General features: G+C 40.8%; 1 protein-coding gene across 1 annotated transcript in view; it reads right to left on the bottom strand.

Moving 5' to 3' along the window:
• ASCC3 (activating signal cointegrator 1 complex subunit 3) overlaps positions 1–20,473 on the bottom strand; it is a 1,010,279-nt gene that overhangs the window by 327,782 nt on the left and 662,024 nt on the right. Inside the window, exons 16-18 of the mRNA XM_077487192.1 lie at positions 18,047–18,271; positions 2,387–2,506; positions 969–1,133 (exon numbers count right to left, since the gene is read on the bottom strand). Of these exons, the coding sequence (XP_077343318.1) occupies positions 969–1,133; positions 2,387–2,506; positions 18,047–18,271 (510 nt within the window). The remainder of the gene's footprint in view (positions 1–968; positions 1,134–2,386; positions 2,507–18,046; positions 18,272–20,473) is intronic.

The raw sequence follows: 20,473 nt of genomic DNA, 5'->3' as shown, positions 1-20,473 counted from the left end.
GAAAACGCATACGGAAGTGGCGCCCCCATATGTAAACGATGTTTAAATCACACATGTGAGGTCGTCAGAGCGAGAGCAATAATTCTAGTATTAGACCGTCTCTGTAACTCTAACCTGGTAACCGTAAAAAAAAAATTTAAAGCGTTGCCTATGGATATTTTTTAGGTACCATAGTTTGCCGCCATTCCATTGCGTGCAATTATAAAGCATGACATATTTGTTATATATTTACTCGGAGTAACATCATCTTTCATACTATATAAGAAAATTAGGATAACTATACTGTTTCATTTTTATTTATTTTTTAATTCATGAAAGTGTCACTTTTCCCAAACATTTGCGTTTAAAACACCACTGCACAAATACTGTGTGATATAAAATATTGCAACCATCGCCAATTTATCCTCTAGATTCTCTGCTAAATATATATATATATATATATATATATATATATATATATATATATATATATATATATATATTGTTTGGGGGAATCTAAGTAATTTTCTAGCAAAAAAAAAAATTATGGATTTTAACTTCAAACATCAAATGTCAGAAATAGGCTTAGTCATGAAAGGGTTAAACTAAGCTAAAAGAACTTGCAGAACTTAGAGCAGTAAGCCTCTAGGGCAGTGATGGCGAACCTTGGCACCCCAGATGTTTTGGAACTACATTTCCCATGATGCTCAACTACACTGCAGAGTGCCAGAGCATCATGGGAAATGTAGTTCCAAAACATCTGGGGTGCCAAGGTTCGCCATCACTGCTCTAGGGTCAACTACCTGCTGTTCTGATCAGTATAATGATAAGGGCCAGGTAAATATGGACACATAGAGAACCTGGGCTATTAACATTTCAAAATTGAATCAGTATATATTTTAAATTACTGAATACTTTGGTAGGATACCCTTTTTTTTTTTTTTTATTATAATTTAAGATAAATAAAAGCTTGTTAAGGAATGCATTACCTCTATGGTATTATATTTAATGTAGAAGTGGCTTGCAGTTCTGCCCAGGTCTGTGGAGGAGAAGAATCCAGTTCTTTCTTCAAAGCGAATCATGCGAGATTTGTCCAATTTACGCCCCACTTCTATAACCAACTGTTCTCTGTGCTTCTCTAGCAAGGGATCCACCTATTCAACAATTCAAATAAAAAAAAAAAATTGTAAAGGATACAACTTTAAGTCTTATATAGTTTATAAAGCAATGAAATGCTCGGCATTTTGTAAAAAAATAATCTTAACTAGAACATTTTATCTGAAGATGTATAAAGTCGAGTACCTAGGAAGAAGCAGTAGTTGTGCTCTATTAAGGGTACAGGCAGCTGCAGGGTGCCACATGAGTGCAGGCACAGTCGACAGGATTGCTTATAGCTTTCAGCTAGGTGACAGTGAATAGCAGCGGACACCATGCATAACAGGATCAGCACTTAGGAGAAGAATGTACGCACATAAAGAATAAGGTGGATGGTAACAGAGTTGGCTGCTGTAAGAACAGTGAGAGCTAAGGTAAGAGATGATAGTGTGTGTGTATTTGTTACTGATTATCTGTTTACGGTCCACATATTGTCAAGATTGCCATTTGATGCCTGTGTATTGTAACAAATTCCTGATTGCTTTAGTCCCTTTCACTATAATCTGTTTCCCCACTAATATATATATATACACATACAGTATCTCACAAAAAGTACTCACTTTTGTTGCCAGCGGTTTAGACATTAATGGCTGTGTGTTGAGTTATTTTGAGGGGACAGCAAATTTACACTGTTATACAAGCTGTACACTCACTACACTCACTACTTTACATTGTAGCAAAGTGTAATTTCTTCAGTGTTGTCACATGAAAAGGTATAATAAAATATTTACAAAAATGTGAGAGGTGTACTCACTTTTGTGAGATACTGTATATACACACAAACCAGCATAACTTACCCAATGTTGAGTAGGCTTGCCTTTTGCTGCTAAAACATCCCTTACTTATCAAGGCATACATGCCACTAGACCTAAAGGCTAGAATAAAGAAAAATAAAAGTGTGCATATATATATATATATATATATATACACACACACACACACACACACACACACACACACACATACACATATACATACACACACAATATATGCACACTTTTTTTTAAGGCAAGCTAACGACACAGGTAATAACTCCTGAAAGCAGCAGGGGACATGGTGTTAACATTTACAAGGTTCGTTGCTTGTCTTTGGCTAAGGCCATTTCAATCACCAAGGCCTAAACAAACTGAACTAAAACTAAATGAGCTAAAAGCTGTGCTGTTATCATGTCAGAAAACAAAATCAAATATTTATCCTGGAATTACTGACTAGAGAATAGGGGTTAGATATTCATAAGAAATGGATTTCCTACCTGAAACACCTTGTGACTGATGCCATATACTAATGGATTTGCTCTCATCCGTACAAAAAGATAAGTGTAGCTCAGCCACTTTACTGCTTCTTCAACATTGGTAACTGTCCCAAGAGCAATCTGTAAAAAGAACCACAGACATGCAATATGGCTTATTCATGATATATTATAAAAAAAAAAAAAAAAAAGAAAATCACAAAACGCAATTCATATGAAAACATCCAAATTAAAAAAGAACTCCAGTCCAAACTGTGACACAAATTTTACTTACAGAGATGTTGAGTGTCCAACCTATTGAAAAATTCTCAGCTTCAAAATGAGAGGTGGCTGTTAATGTGTAATCACAATTTGTACTATGTAGCAATCTCTATTTTGAGTCTTTAGTTTAATTATTATTATAAATACATAGGTTTACAGCTCCCTCTTAGCTTTGTTATTCTTTTTTTTTTCTGGGTCCTGCAATTAATAGCAGGAAGGTCAGGGGTCTAAAGTCACTATGACAGCCAATTGCTGTCTTCCAATTGCCTGCCACACACTACACCCTCAAAATGTGAGGCAGAAAGTGAACTTACATAGTCAACAGGACAGCATCACCATATTCAGATGACTTCTGATGAAAACATATTTATATACTAAATCCTAACAGCATCCTTTAATCAGGTGACCAGAATAATTTGTTGGCTTTGCATGTTCTACTTACTTTAGGATTACTAAGAGGCTCTAGAAGGTGTTTCTTTCTCTACCTTTGACAGCTATGAGATGCCGAGGCAAAGGAATCACATTGGGACCTAGGGAAATTTCTGCTGCTTTTATATGGCGGTGACAGTCATTGTGATTCCACACACATACATATTATTTACAGAAATATACAGCGTGTATTATTAGGATACCATTTAGGAGGTACCTGCATGTATACTTACATACTTTGCATAGGACTCCTTAGCCTAGGAAACATAAGATGCTCTATTACTCAAATCTCAATTTGTTTCTGTGGTCAAGAGCTGAGGCCTACCCCTTTCACTATTGGCCATTTACTATAGTGAGTGGCCCCGATGACCAACAGTTAGGCTGGGAGGTAAATGGCCCATGTTCTTCACCAAAGGGGCTGTCTCAAACTTGCATAAAAAGCCAACCAGGGCTCTAGAGGACCTCTAAAAGCAATGGAAGCTTTCATTATGTACTGGTCATTGTCAACACAGGGTCTCCCCAATTCCATAGCATAAAAAATAAGACTATTAAAATAACAAATAACGTCAAAAGAAATAACTTAGATTGTCCAAGGAAACATAGGATTCAACAACATCGTTTTACTTTTTTTTACTTCCAAACAATGTTTAAATAATTTAATTATATGTTAATACAGATAAAGTAAAATACTTTCCATTAACAAATTAAAGTGTATGTAATCTTTAACAGTAGATTCCCTTTATTTGCTCCCTTTTAATCTGTTAAATATACCACTAAAATCATTTTAATATATGTGTTCAACAAGACACACACTTTTTTTTCTTGTTGAACACATGATGCAAACATCCAGAGCCATTGATCATCTTTTCCACACTCGTCTAACAGATGCAAGTAGAGGAGAGCCAATCGGCTGTTCTCCTGACAGGGGGGAGGGGGGTCTGTGCTGATTGTTTATCAGTGTCCAGGCAGCTGCCAATCAGTGCTCATCCCCAATGCCTGCCAGTGCCATCAGTGATGCCTATCAATGCCCCCCATGAATGCCCATCAGTGCCACCTTATCAGTCCCCATCAGTGAAGGAGAAAACATACTTATTTACAACATTTTATAATAGAAACAAACGAAAAATGTTTTATCACAATTTTACGTATCTTTTTATTTGTTTAGCAAAAAATAAAAAATGCAGGGGTGATCAAATACCATCAAAAGAAAGCTCTATTTGTGAGAACAAAATGATAAAAAAAATTCTGTTTGGGTACAGTGTAGCATGACCACACAATTGTCAATTAAACAGCAGGAAGGGCGTGTAAGTGTCCTGTATTGCGGTGGTTTAACCACTGTTTGGTAGTCAAAAAAGTAAAACTGTGTGGTTGAATATTTTATATACAGTATATACATACACTATATTGTCAAAAGTATTGTGGTGCCTGCCTTTACACATACATGAACTTTAACCACTTGCCGCCCGCCCTATTACAAATTGACGGCGGCAAAGTGGTTTCATTATCCTAACCGGACGTCATATGACGTGATTAGGATAATGAGCCGCTGCGAGCCCCTGGGGGCGCGCATCGCGGCGATCGTTGTTGCGGGGTGTCAGTCTGACACCCGGCAACTACGATCTCGGTAAAGAGTCTCCGACGGAGACTCTTTACCATGTGATCAGCCGTGTCCAATCACGGCTGATCACAGTGTAAATGGGAAGAGCCGGTGATCGGCTTTCCCTCACTCGCGTCTGTCAGACGCGAGTAGAGGAGAGCCGATCGGCTGCTCCTCTGACAGGGGGGGTCTGTGCTGATTGATTATCAGCACAGCCCCCCCGAGGATGCCCACACTGGACCACCAGGGACACCACTAGACCACCAGGGAAAAGGTAATAAAAATCCATAATCCTCCCTAGACCACCAGGGTGCCAGTCAGCACAATGGGTGCCAATCAGTGCCCATAATGGATGCCAATCAGTGGCCACAATGGGCATCACTGATTGGCATGCATTATTGTTTGGCACTGATTGGCATCCATTACTATAACACCGATGCCGCCTATGGGTGCCCACCTGTGCCGCCTATGAGTGCCCACCTGTGCCGCCTGAGTGTCCACCTGTGCCGCCTGAGTGCCCACCTGTGCCGCCTATGAGTGCCCACCTGTGCCGCCTATGAGTGCCCACCTGTGCCGCCTATCCATGCCCACCTGTGCCGCCTATCCATGCCCATCCGTGCCGCCTATCCATGCCCATCCGTGCCGCCCATCCGTGCCAGCTATCAGTGCCAATTTGTGCCACCTATCAGTGTCCGTCCGTGTCGCCCATCCGTGTCGCCCATCAGTGCCGCCTATCAGTGCCACTTCATTGGTGCCACATTGGTGCCCATCAGTGCCACCTTATCAGTGCCCATCAGTGTAGCCCCATCAGTGCCCATCAGTGAAGGAGAAAATGTACTTATTTACAAAGTTTTGAAACTGAAACAAAAAAAAACATTTTTTTCTTCAAAATTTTCGGTATTTTTTTATTTGTAGCGCAAAAAATAAAAACCGTAGAGGTGATCAAATACCACCAAAAGAAAGCTCTATTTGTGGGAAAAAAATTATAAAAATTTCATTTGGGTACAGTGTAGCATGACCGCGCAATTGTCATTCAAAGTGCGACAGCGCTGAAAGCTCAAAATTGGTCTGGGCAGGAAGGTGTTTAAGTGCCCTGTATTGAAGTGGTTAATGAAATCTCAATCTTAGCATGCAGTGTTCAATATCGAGTTGGCCCACCCTTTGCATCTATAACAGCTTCAACTCTTCTAGAAAGGCTGTCCACAGGGTTTAGGAGTGTGTCTATGGGAATCTATGACCATTCTTCCAGAAGCACATTTGTGAGGTCAGGCACTAATGTTGGATGAGATGGTCTGGCTCGCAGTCTCAGCTCTAATTCATCCCAAAGGTGTTCTATCAGATTGAGGTCAGGACTCTGTGCAGGCCAGTCAAGTTCCTCCACTCCAAACCCGCCTTGTCTTTATGGACCTTGCTTTGTGCACTGGTCCAAATCATTTGGTGGAGGGGGATTATGGTGTGGGGTTGTTTTTCAGGGGTTGGGCTTGGCTCCTTAAGGCATCAGCATACCAAGACGTTTTGGACAATTTCATACTCCCAACTTTGCGGGAACAGTTTGGGGATGGCCCCTTCCTGCTCCAGCATGACTGTGCACCAGTGCATAAATCAAGGTCCATAAAGACACGGATGAGCAAGTTTGGGGTGAAGGAACTTGACTGACCTGCACAGAGTCCTGACCTCAACCACATAGAACACCTTTTGGATGAATTAGAGCAGAGACTGCAAGCCAAACCTTCACGTCTACATTAGTGCCTGACCTCACAAATGTGTTTCTGGAAGAATGGTCAAACATTCCCATAAACACACTCCTAAACCTTGTGGACAGCCTTCCCAGAAGAGTTGAAGCTGTTAAAGCTGCAAAAGGCCAACTCAGTATTGAACCCTATGGACTAATATTGGAATGTCATTAATCTTCATGCATGTAAAGGCAGGCATCCCAATACTTTCGACAATATAGTGTGTACACAGAAATCGAATGACCTAATAACTTCCTGTGGTCTCTGCCTCTGGACTGCCATCAGTTAGCATTCTGGGGTCCCCATCACACCACTCAGCCTGAAACTCTACTGGGGTCCAGGTTCTCATGATTGGGCCCGGATTTTATTTGTTTTTGCCTGCTAAGGTTCTATTATTACCAGGACTATTCTTTGTCCAGCTTTAGGAGGGTGCACTTCAATAATCCTTTAGTAACTTTAGCACTATAGTAAACCTATAGCTAATTACCTTGGGACCTCACATGCGCCTAACCCCTTTATGAAAGTTGTGCAGTGTGCCACTGCACATAACCAGGGTTGAACTCATTCTCCATACAATGCATTACCCTGTGTGCTTAATTGTTGTCGTTTCTCCATCAGTGGTGGGAGAATGCTGGTGCCTGGACCGTGAGATGGAGGGAAGGAAGTAGGAGATAATGTAGCAGTGGGGAGTAATAGGACCCTAAAGTGGAAAATAAAACCAAATGGTAAAGGCTCAGCTGTAACTTTCTAAGCACCAGGAAGTCTTTAAGATCTTGTAAGACAGTACAAGATGTGACTTGTTTGTCCCGCCTTTTGCTTTAAATAAATTATTTGCATCACAAGTTTGGCATTTAAATGGACCCTTTAATGGTCACATGTATAACATTACCACAGCTATTAAAGTGGTTTTAAACCCTTTACAACCACTTTAATCTACAGACAAGCCTTTAATTAAGCTTACCTGTAGCTGCCCTGGATATCTCCTAAACCTGCACGGTTTAGGAGATATCACTGTATTCGCATGTGCCGATGTAATGCGTACGTACGTGACGTTGCTTCAGTTGTACTGTGCCGTTCCCAGCAGCTCCCTCGCATGTGCAGGAGTAATGTAATTGCGGCTTTGGCCAATCACAGAGCTGTGATACCCGGAAGTAATCTCCGGGATAGATGTCGGCGGCCGGAGGGGGAGACGAGGACAGCTGTGGAAGCTTGGAAGCTTCCTTATCGGGTAAGTAATTCATAATGAGCTAGTATGCTAAGCATACTAGCTCACTATGCCTATCTTGCAGGGTGTTTATTTTTTTCAGGAGGGTTTACAACCACTTTAACGTCCAACTAGTATACCAAAGGAAATATTTATAACCCAAGACATCATGCCTTTCAGTAATGCCTCACACCTGAGGACATTATTTTTGCTTTCCTTCTTTGTTTTATTGCTGTAACCTCTTAGGTATGTGGACCACACTAAAACAGATAGAATGCATGTGAAACTTTTTATAATTCTTTTCTAATAATATACCTGTTCTCCTTTTGGTTCTCTGTGTAATGGGAAATTCATAAAGGTCTGTATCTGATTGTATCCAACTGTTACAAGTCCCAATTATATTTTATCCTTTTATATGTCGATTTGAACTTCATCAGACTTTTATTTTTCAGTACTATACTGCCATCTAGTGGTTGTTTTAGGCCATTGTAAATTATTTTATGTGAATTGGTATCTCCCTCTATCCCTTCCTCTTGTTTAATGCTTGTTAGTTTAGTCCTAGCTAGAGCCTCACAATTTCTTCATTGTTCCATCAGTCAGTGTTAATACTTTACAGAAAAGGGGCTTAGGAAAGTCATTGTCTTCTTTTATTCCAAAAGGCTGGATAATATATTCTATACTGCAATTATCTGGAAAAATTTGGTAACATTTTATTGGATTTGACTTTGTTGTTTTATTGAAGAGTTAGGCTGCCTGTGGATGGTGCAAAGTCAGCAGCTGACCATAATGCCCATACAAACTAGATCTAAGGAGATATGTCCCTGCATAAAGTGGCATTTGAACCAATGCATCAATAAAGAACAAAACAGGTGTATGAGTGCCTATTTTCCAGCTGTGCGTGTAATTTGATATTCTGATATAAAGAGATTTTCATAACATAGCAATTCACAGCATAGTAGTAGGGGAGCTTCAGGCTCACCACCCTGCTGACTGCAAGTGGCATTAAAATAGCCATAGGCAACAATTTATATTTATCTGACTTAAAAAGAAATATTTTATGTTCTGAAAACAACAGAAAGAGTACATGCACCAAACACTACAGGTTCACTTGAATTCATTTGCATGCCCCACTTGAAGGCATTAAAAAGGTTAAACAAACTTAGAGCTGTAATAGCAGCCCTGACCTTGTTTTAAATCTCTTCAGCCGGCTCCAGGCTACAATGTAGAAGCAAGGACAACTGTAAAAATTCTCAATAACTTCTACAGACAGAAAAAAGTCCTAGGGGGCAGCCCTAACTGATGTCTAACCAACGGAATGCTCATTCCTCTGTTGTAAAAGGAAGGGGAGAGCTTTCACATGTAAATACATGGAGTGATCACAAGATTTATAGCTGCTCAGATCAACTCTGTACATTGTGTCTTTGATTTGAGTAATCTACTGACATTTCAGATTACTGTCATTTACAGGCACACTGAAAGCCTAATAGCTTGTACACACCGTGCAAACATTTTTGTCCAAAGAATTTTCGTATAGTGTGTACACAACTTTTGACAGCCGATTCCAAATTTTTCTATGAAAATTCCCTAAGGGACAAACTCAAAAAATCTTCTCGTATGGGAACAGAACAAATGATTTTCATTTAATCACTTAAGGACTGGAAGGATTTGCCCCCCCTTTAATGACCAGGCAATTTTTTTGTAATATGGCACTGTGTCACTTTAACTGAAAATTGCGTGCTCGTGCAACGTTGTACCCAAACAAAATTGATGTCCCCTTTTTCCCACAAATAGAGCTTTCTCTTGGTGGTATTTGATCACCTCTGAAGTTTTTATTTTTTGTGCTATAAACCAAAAAAGAGAGATAATTCTGAATTTTTTATATTTTATTATAGCAAAATGTAAAATAAAAAAATAAATAAAAAAAATAAGCTTATATTGATTGATTTCCGCAAGAGTTATAGCATCTACAAAATAGGAATAGATTCATGGCATTATCATCATTATTATTATTATTTTTTAACTAGTAATGGCTATAAAAATGCACTGCTTACTGTGTAAATGTCACTGGCAGTGAAGGGGTTAACACTAGGGGCAATCAAGTGCTTAAATGTGTTCCCTGGGAGGTGTTTCTAACTCTGAGGGATAGGGCTGACTGAAGGAGGAGACACATCTCTGTTCCTAATCACTAGGAACAGCAGAGCTGTCTTTGCTCCCCTGTCAGAGTGGGGATCTGTCTGTTTACAATGACAGATCCTCATCCTGGCTCTCTTTCCCGCGATCGCGGGTTGACGGCGGATATCGCAGCGGCTGGCCATGCAGATACGGGGCGCACACCTGCTATGGCTCTTAAAAGGATCCAGCATACAGGTACGGCAATTCGCGGGAATGCGCCAACCTGCCACCATATAATGGTGGCGGCTGGGAGGCAAGTGGTTAATGTGTAGTATTATCAGAGACGAAAGACTGCGTATGATTAGAAACAAACCAAAAATACCTTTGTCGTACAAGAATATTTGTAAGAATGTTCATACAAATTTTCTTTCATCAGTTACGATTTGCTGTGTAACATCAAGAAAAATCAGACAAACGTGTACCCCACTTAAGAGTATGATTCACAATGTTATTCATAAATGACAATGCAGATATAAACATCCATCTGTGAAGTGGTTAACGAGCTTGAGCACTTTCCACAGTCCCTAAAAGCATCAGTGCCCCACACATCCAAACAGTCACCATCCCAGCTCCAGTAGTAACCCCCTTAGTGTTAAACATGAAGCCTCCACAAACTCCAACTAAAAATATAGTTTCCCCAGAAAAAGGACAGAACGGACCACAGGGGTGACTGATAATGGCAGGGAAGCTACCATCATATGGCAAAGTCGCATCCACAATCCCAGTCACCCACCTGAGACACTGGCAGGAAACCACTGGCCAAGTCAATATGCTGCTGGCCTGTGAGAAGGGCACTGGGCTCTACCATTTAGGTGACCTGTCATATGTGTCCCCTAGAAAAAAATCCCAAAGGCTGCTCAAGAGTAACTTGGGCCATTACAACAAAGCCTGTACATGGGCAATGGACTGCATGAGCTTGATGACTGCATCTGGGGAGACTACCAGGATCTATATTATCCAGCACAGGGACCTGCTTGACGTAAAATCAAAAGAGCTAGGGTTTTAAAGAGAACATTGTTCCACACTGTGTGAGGTTGAGTTTAACATGTGTTCCCCAATGGACAAATGCGAAGTATAGGTTTGATATCATGCAACTAAAAGTTTGCAGCTAGCCAACTAACATTTTTTTATGGGTTCTTGGTTTACAATCCTTTTATGGCCAAATTTAATTGTGATACATTCCCCTTCCACACAGTGTGTGTGTTGGGCTTTTGCTTCAATTAATAAGATAGCATGCATGCAAACTGCAACAGGTACCTAAAGCAAAAAAAATACGTTTTTGAAGTTCAAATCAATGCTTTCTTTCATGCAGTAGTTGTTTTGCATTGGCAAAATAAAAGTTTAGGGCTTATGACCCTAATAAATAGAACTGCAGAAATCAGTAGTGCTACAATAATAGCAAGCTTTACTAAAAAAACAAAAAAACAAACAAAAAATATACGCTTAATGGCAAATTAATCACTTTTAATCCCCACTTAACTGTGTTTCGTTTTTCGAGAAATGTTCGTATTCCTAACTAGCAGGACACTCAATATAAACACAGACTTGTCCTTTACAGCAAAATGGACAATTCTTACTTGAACAATGAACTGACAAGTACACATTAATTATGCAGAATTTTGACACAACCTTGTGTTTTTACTTTGCAAACATATTATGCTTAAAACATGTATATTGTATAAGAAATAGTAAAAAGACACATGCTGAAAGGGTTAAATGAACTCCCATTTATCCCTTACAAGCTAAAGTAAGCCATTAAAATTTAACACTAGATTACTACATATTACAGAAAATACTATAGTCTGTTGATCCTAATGCATCCTCAGTAAAATGAATGGTATCCAGCAGTTAAAGATAGTGCAAGAGTGAAACAGCTGCTGAAAGAAGTAGACCAGTTTCAACATTGTATTGTATATATTATACATATACATATACACAGTACATGGTCTTAGTCTGCCATCTGGTGGTCATCCAAAATATTAGCCAGTGTCTGGTGTTGGTGCCATCAAGTGGTTTTCTTGACAAGTACAATTTTTAAAACAATGCAACAAAATATAAGGAGCAAACACCCTACACAATAAACATCACTTCTGTGTATTAAAAATGTATCTACTCTTATACATCCTATAGTACGGTTCTTTTTTAGATTACACACAAAAACAAGGAAGACAGCTGAAAACCAATTAAAAGAAGGTTTTAGATAAACATACAAAGCTTGCCTGTAAGCTTATTTACTGGACCCGTTTTGCATACTGACAGTTTCTAACTTAGCAAAAAGCTGCTGGCATTTTTACTTTCACAAAACTAAAACAAAAACTTTTACTAAATCACAATTGTGAAAATAAGTCCTGCCGTGTGGAAGGTTAATATTTTTTTGCATTAAGGAGGGAGGAAGCCAGAATTAAGCTGAGAAAATGCAGGAAAAAAATACAAATGCCCTACAATAATTCTGATATCTGATATGAATCTTGCTGCAACAAAAAACAAAAAAACAAGTGCTTCTTTGAACTTGTCATTTGTGTTGCCCTTTTTGGCATGGCGAAGTTTGACATTCCTATAAATGAGATCATAAACACTCTTACAAAGTTATAGTAGTTTTTTCGACATTGCATCTAAATAAAGAGTGTGCTCTGACATCAAAATACACTGTATATACAGTAAAACAGTGTATAATGAACAATTCCAATGTTTTATTATTTGTTGCATTTGCTGAGCCCCTCCAGCCTCTTAGCAGACATTTCCTGTTTACATGCTTTATATTATTGTTCCCCAGAATAAAGCCCCAAGCTGACCATATGTTAACCACTTCAATACAGGGCACTTAAACACCTTCCTGCCCAGACCAATTTTGAGCTTTCAGCGCTGTCGCACTTTGAATGACAATTGCGCGGTCATGCTACACTGTACCCAAATGAAATTTTTATCATTTTTTCCCACAAATAGAGCTTTCTTTTGGTGGTATTTGATCACCTCTACGGTTTTTATTTTTTGCGCTACAAATAAAAAAATACCGAAAATTTTGAAAAAAATAGTTTTTTTGTTTCAGTTTCAAAACTTTGTAAATAAGTACGTTTTCTCCTTAACTGATGGGCATTGATGGGGCTACACTGATGGGCACCAATGATGTGGCACCAATGAAGTGGCACTGATGAGGTGGCATTGATGGACACTGATATGTGGCACTGATAGGCGGCACTGATGGGCGACACGGATGGGCACTGATAGGTGGCACAAATTGGCACTGATAGCTGGCACGGATTGGCATGGATGGGCGGCACAGATGGGCATGGGTGGGCACTGATAGGTGGCACGGATGGGCACTGATAGGCGGCACAGGTGGGCACTGATAGGCGGCACAGGTGGGCACTGATAGGCGGCACAGGTGGGCACTGATAGGCGGCATTGGTGTTATACTGTACTAATGGATGCCAATCAGTGCCAAACAATAATGCATGCCAATCAGTGATGCCCATTGTGGGCACTGATTGGCATCCATTATGGACACTGATTGGCATCCATTGTGGCACTGACTGGCATCCCTGGTGGTCTAGGGAGGATTACCTTTGCTGGGCATCCCTGGTGGTCTGGTGGCGTCCCTGGTGGTCCAGTGTGGGCATCCTCGGGGGGGGGGGGCTGTGCTGATAATCGATCAGCACAGACCCCCCCTGTAAAAGGAGCAGCCGATCGGCTCTCCTCTACTCGCGTCTGACAGACGCGAGTGAGGAAAAGCCGATCACCGGCTCTTCCTATTTACACTGTGATCAGCCGTGATTGGACACGGCTGATCACATGGTAAAAAGTCTCCGTCAGAGACTCTTTACCGAGATCGTAGTTGCCGGGTGTCAGACTGACACCCCGCAACAACAATCGCCGCGATGCATGCCCCCGGGGGCGTGCAGCGGCTCATAATCCTGATCACGTCATATGACGTCCGATCAGGATTATGCAACCACTTTGCCACCGTCAATTGCCTATGTGGTTAATAAATGCATTTTACTGTCTCTTGCTTTAGAGCCATCAGCCTTCACTTTGTGCTGCTCATGGCTCCCAAATTCAACTGTCACTGACAGTTCAGGTCCACATTGATCAATCAGAGCGGTTCCGGATTATGAAATCATGTCAAGTCGCTTATGACACAGTGATCACATGCAGCCTAGATGCTCTCAGACAAACACTGCTATTCAGGACCGGACTTACCCTTTTGCTTGACTGGGCTCAGGCCCATGGGCCCCGCCAAGATACATAGCCGAGTGTGCTCGGCTCCGCTTACAGTCATGCCCAGTCCCGCCTATGATGGAAATAACACAGGGAATGGGCATGACTGTGAGCCAAGCTGAGTACATTCGGCTACTCTTGGCTCCGCTCGGGACTGCGAGAGGACCCGAGAACCGCTGTAATATTTGGCGAAACATCGCAGTTTACTACGTTAGTGACGTTCAGTCGCCGTCATCTTGCTACACCCCACACTCGTCCACAGTAAGGATACACTAAGAAGGGGTAAAGCGAACATGTTGTTACACCCTTTAGGGTTTTGCATTTTACACGTATTTATAACATTAAAGTTAGTATATAGTGAAATACAATACTTACAACTTCCGTCTGACTACTTAGATGTTGAATTTTAAAACCAGCAAACTTCTGTCAGATTAGCAAACCTGTGAGAAGAGCAGGGTTGCCGCTGCTTTTAAAATTCAAGATCTAAGTAGTCAGACGAAGTTCTAAGTCCTGTATTTCACTATATAAACTGACTTTACTGTTATAAATATGTGTAAAATGAAAAACTCCGGTGGGTGTAACATGTCTACTTTACCCCTTCTTAGTGTATTCTTACGGTGGACAAGTGTGGGGTGTACCAAGATGGCGGCAACAAAACGTCACTTCTGTAACAAACTGTGATGGGTCGCCGAATATGTCGTTACACCGCCGAGAGGACCTGAGTGCTGCTGAGATGCAAAGGACTTTGTATCTCGGCGGCGCCATTTTTAAACTTCAAGACTGCAATGACAAGGCTGCAAATGACAAGGTTGCAAATGACACTGAGGCAAGGCTAAAAATGACAAGGCTACACTGACAAGGCTGCAAATGACACTGGGCAAGGCTGCAGATGGACACTGATAAGGCTGCATTGATGGGCATTACAATTTAAGTTATTTCCTTAAAATTACCTCCTAAACTTAGGGTGTGTGTTATACGCTGATAAATGCGGTAATGAATAGAAGGTAGGGCCCAAAAGTGACTCAAGCACAGGGGGCCCCACCACCATAAGTCCTGCCCTGCTGCTACCTCTTCAGGCTGTAGGGGGGCAACTGTAGTGCATATATTTAATACAGTACAACAACAAAATTAGTAATACAATTTGTAAATTGGTCATATGGTTAGGTATACCACTGCTAATCTAGACATCTGGCCACAAAAAGGTTAATGGATACACCATTGTACTGACTGTAACTGGTCTATAAATAAGTTAAGCTTTTGCTAGCTTAAAATGTGTATTGTAGCCAGTTCGTATTTACTGTTTACATTTATCCACATCATGGTAAGCTGATATAAATTAGTAAAATTCAAATAGACTTGTTAAATATATTTTCCACTCATCCAAGTGGCTTCCTACATTCTAATAGGTGTCAGGAACATCCAGCTTTTAAATTCCACAAGGTATTAGTCACTATAATGTGATCAACATTTATTGTGCCAAGGCAAGAATTTGACCGGAGGTGTGAGCATTTGTAAATCCACTCTACTCTAATTACTTAAAGTAGAAGTTCAGCTTCAAACTAAATAACTATAAATCTACTTGCAGCGGCATTCTTATTCCACGTACACACAACCGGACTTTTCAGCGGACTTTCGGCAGAGTTCTGACGGACTTTCTGAATGAACAGACTTGGCCACACACGACCAGACTAAGTCCGTTCGTTTTGAACGTGATGACGTAAATGGGACTAAACAAGGAAGTTCAATAGCCAGTAGCCAATAGCTGCACTTGCGTCATATTTGGTCCGTCGGACTAGCACACATACAAACAGTTTTCCAAATTTTTAGTCCGTCGGATAGATTTGAAACATGTTCTAATTCTAGGTCCGTCTCATTTTTTTATAAAAAGTGGTTGGACTAGCCCACACAGGATCGGATTGTCCGATGGACTGATCCCAACTGATCCCGTCAGACCTAGTCTGCCGGAAAGTCCGGTCATGTGTACACAGCATAAGACTAACCTATCTAGCCCTGTAAAGAAAAAAATGCTATACATACCTTTTCTGAAGCAGCTCCGGTCTGTTTCACGCTGAGCTGTCAGTGGCAGCTTCTGTGCGTAGGCACCTGCAGAAGAGGCAGCCCACAGCAGAGGCCCCATAGTAACTCTAATGCTACGTACACACGACCGGACTTTCCATCAGAATAAACTCCGACGGTCTTCCCGACGGAGTTCCGGCCGAATGGACTTGCCCACACACAATCGGACCAAAGTCCGTTAATTTCAAACGCGATGACATATGATGGGAATAGAATAGGAAGTTCAATAGTCAGTGGCCAATAGCTGCCCTTGCGTTATATTTGGTCCGTCAGACCAGCATACGGACAAACGGTTTTCCCAATAGAAATTGATTCCGTTGGAAAAATTTAAAGCATGCTCTATTTCTATGTCCGTCTGAATTTTTTTTAAGAAAAACTATCAGATTATCCCACACACGATCGAAATATCCGATGGAATGATTCCGTCTGACCTTTTCTGCCGCAAAGTCTGGTCGTGTGTGTACGCGGCATAAGGGTGACATCACTTCTTAGGCATTTCCCAGCCGCCGCTGTAGACCGGATCGGAATGGCTTCAGAAAAGTTACGTATAGCAATTTTTGCTTTACAGGGTTAGATAGGTTACATGTCTTAGAATGTGGCTGCGAGTCGATTTAGAGATAGTTATTTTTAGTATGAACTGCTACTTTATTATGAGTTACATGTTTGAAGATGTGAACTGTTGTGAATTCACCAGGATAAAGATGGTTTTACATTTCAGTGTCAGATGGTATTCAAGACTCTCCCCCCGAGATGGTTGTTCTAGTAGTTTGATGTAAATGTTGACATTCATACCTCTTGCAAACAAATTGTCCTCTGTATCCAAAACGTGCCATAGTTGTCTTTGAAAGGTTTCTTTTCCTTAAAATTTTCTTTTTGGCAGACCATTCATTTCAACAAAAATCTTTCTTTAAGAATGTATGTGCATTTACCATATTTTGTGCATGTTATGTATCTGTAAAATCCTCCATTGTGTAGACAGCCAAAAGCCCTGAGACTGCTGCTCAGCAAAACCATCTTGGAGGTGATGTCAACAAACCCAGCGGACTCAGGATGACACTCTATAGCAGCCTTTCTCAACCTTTTAACCCTGGAGGAGCCCTAAAAAATTATTTTCAGGTCTCGAGGAACCCTAAAACCAAAACCAATTTATCAGGGGTCAGAAACAACTTGTCACAGCAACTTCCCTTCCGTACGTGGAGGAAACCACTTCTGTATCAAAGACTGTTGCTCTCCCCTGTACTGTGCCCTGTTGCCTCAATGTAGTTTGTCCTCCTGATCCCCCATTACTGTGTCCTGGTGCCCCCTGTACTTTGCCCTCTTGACCCCTAGTACTTTTCCCTTAGTGCCCCTCTATACTTTCCTTTGCCCTCCAGACTCCACAGTACTATGCCCTGCTGCTTCCCTGTACTTTTCACTTCTGAACCCCCAATACTGTGCCCTGGTGTCCTCCTGAACAAGACCTTCTTGGCTGTGTTTCTGTCCTTATTAAAACAAATCTTCCCCTATATACAGTATTTTATAAATTGTTATATACACAGTATGTAAATCACTGCATACATTTTTGGCACAATATACAGTATATGTATGTAATAAATAAATAGGTTAACAATATGCTTCTTGTAGAACCACACCAATTTTAGATAAATTCCCCATCCCTAGTTAAAGTACACTCTCTACCTATAATGGCTTGCTGGGCACACAGCAAGAAGCATCCCTGGAAACTTTTTGAAATATTGTCAACTATGCAGTACCTCTTAACGGTATATAAGTTTGTTTCCCAATAAATCCTTGAGTCTTTACATGACTACTATTTGGTCTGTTGCTTGGTATATTTCATATAGAGAATAGACAATACTAAAACTACCAATTAACCTTGGGCCACACATGCCACTGCTTGAGGATCTATAGCATATATGATACACTATACAATATAACAGCTTGTAGACAAACAAAACAATATATGCAAACATATTTACCTCAGCATTCAAATTATCAGAAAAACTTTCAAGAAACTGGCTCTCAATCGGATTTTGCTGGGTGAGAAGAGTAAGGTAATGGCTGAGCTTGTCGTGAGTTGTAATAATAGTACCTTCTCCAAACTTATCAAATTGTGGCCGTCCAGCTCGTCCAAAGATTTGCATTACATCTAGAATTCCCAGGTCAACAAATGATCCTCTTTTTGCATCATAAATTTGTGTTCCCTGGATGAAGAAATGCAACAAAATTAGAAATCTATACCAAATGTAAATATACAAAAATGTATTTGTTATCTAAATGGCTTTAAAACCTAAGTTTACCTAAAACAAAAATAATATTAAACCAGCTGAAGGGACATTACTTGCCTTCAGTGAAATGTGTCCCTTGTGCTCCTGTGTCAACTGATCACTGAAATCTTCCTCCTCCGATGCTCCCCCCACCCATGTCATCATAATTTTCGATGCAGTGGGCGTTATTAGAACTTAAGGATTGTGACAGGCACTCGTCAGAGTGCCCAACTATGCCCGCCCCTTCCGCCCAGCTTCGCCATTCATAGAAGTTGTTACTACAGCTTCCATGAATGAAACATATATGAATGAAGGGGGCAGACCTTTCAATCACCCACCTCTAATCCATTTATAGATACTGTATCATTCAATAAAGCTGTAGTACTAGCTTCTATGAATGGAGGAGCTAGGCAGAAAGGGCAGGCATAGTTGGTCATTCTTGAAGATTTATTAACCACTGCCACACCCTTAGAAAACTGTGGCAGGGGTGGGACATTGGAGGAAGAACACATCCCACTGTAGGTATGCCCAAAAAAACTCTTTTGGTCCTATTTCTTCTATGGATCACAGGAGTGCACTTCACTCTGTCACTCAGCCAGTCCCGGGCACTGGGACGATCCCCGCTGGATCGAGAGCTGGCTCAGCCTCTCAGTGAGTCAGCCACTCACTCCCACCCCATCCATAATGTGGCACTTCAGTAAGCAATGGAGGGGCAAAGTACCAGCTCAGCAGTTTTTGATCTTTCAGTTTGTAAATGACATAACTTTTTTTTTTTCCTTGCAGAACCACATTCCTATCACCTGTTGCTGGTTAACTTGATCAAGGATGCATACTTGCAAGTTGGGGAATACAGGTGTATCATATCACAGAGTCCTTGATATCAGTGAATACTATTTAAGTAAACTAAGTTTGCACTTCTAAGCCCCCTAATTTTACAGTAAAACTTCCTATTTTAATACAAAAATATTAAAGTATTGTGTAATGAAAAGTAGCAGTTATTTAAACAATATCTAGGAGTTCCTTTAGCTAATGTGTTAATCTGTGTAAATATCTTTGGCAGAAATCACCTAATGGTGTTTTTACTATGTAAATAGGAGAGCTGAAAAATGAAATGGGACTTAAGAATATGATTAAAATGCATTCAGCCAATAGTGTACACATAACTTGCTTACAATATAGTTGTAGTGCTCTCCCCATAGCAAGAATACGACATACCAATCCCTGCATTAACTGGCTAACAGAGATTTTAAACCCGTTACATGACTTACATTTTTCCACTTGCTTGCCAACACTGGGTCCACTAGGGATAGCCTAATAAATAATTTAAAATGCTCAAGTAGACCAGCTATTCACAAATTTTAAAATGGACCCCCACATCTCCTGAGGTGCAAAAACTCTAAAGCTTACTGGAAACATTTGCCAGTCAAAAGTGACTGCTGCAGAATTCTACTTGCATGTTGCCTCTGCTTCTCCTGGGTTGTACCTCTGTCCTCTGTTACAGCTTAATCCACTCATTCACTGGACAGGCACAACGCTACATGCATGGACCTGTGAAATGCACTAGGTGGAAGCTCTGGGGAAATAGGAAATGTGCTACTCATTAACTGATTCCCGACCGGCTCACACAGATGTACTGTGACACAATGGTTCTCCTGGGTGAAATCCCATACGGGTATGTTCTTTCTATTTTCGGCCACGCACAATCGCGTGCACGCACGCCAGCATGGGGATTTGTGTGTTTAAACACACAAATCGCTCTGCTGTCAGAGGAGAGGAGACATGTCATTTGTTCCTACTAAGTAGGAACAGCGATATGTCTTCTCTTCTACTCAGTTCTATACCCATACAGTTAGAACACACTTAGGCTCGATTCACACTAGCGCGTTTTTTGATGCATTTTGCAGAAATGCAAGGACATTTTTTAACATGGGTTCCTATGGAACATGTTCACATCAATGCATTTGTGTGCTGTTTTTGGAAAGGGTCGGGGACTTTTTTCATGCAAAATTTGCATGTAATAGAAGTCAATGGACCTGCATCAAAAACGCAAGTACCGTTTTTTGCCGCAATTTGTGTTTTTTTTTCACTGTATATATCTGGTTGCCAAGCAACCACAGTGTAAAAACAAAACAAAAAACG

Source organism: Lithobates pipiens, unplaced genomic scaffold (assembly GCF_037356315.1).
Source record: "Lithobates pipiens isolate NorthernLeopardFrog02 unplaced genomic scaffold, aLitPip1_a1.2 Scaffold_18, whole genome shotgun sequence".
NCBI classification, from domain to species: Eukaryota; Metazoa; Chordata; class Amphibia; order Anura; family Ranidae; genus Lithobates; species Lithobates pipiens.
This window is presented reverse-complemented; position numbering and strand designations above follow the sequence as displayed.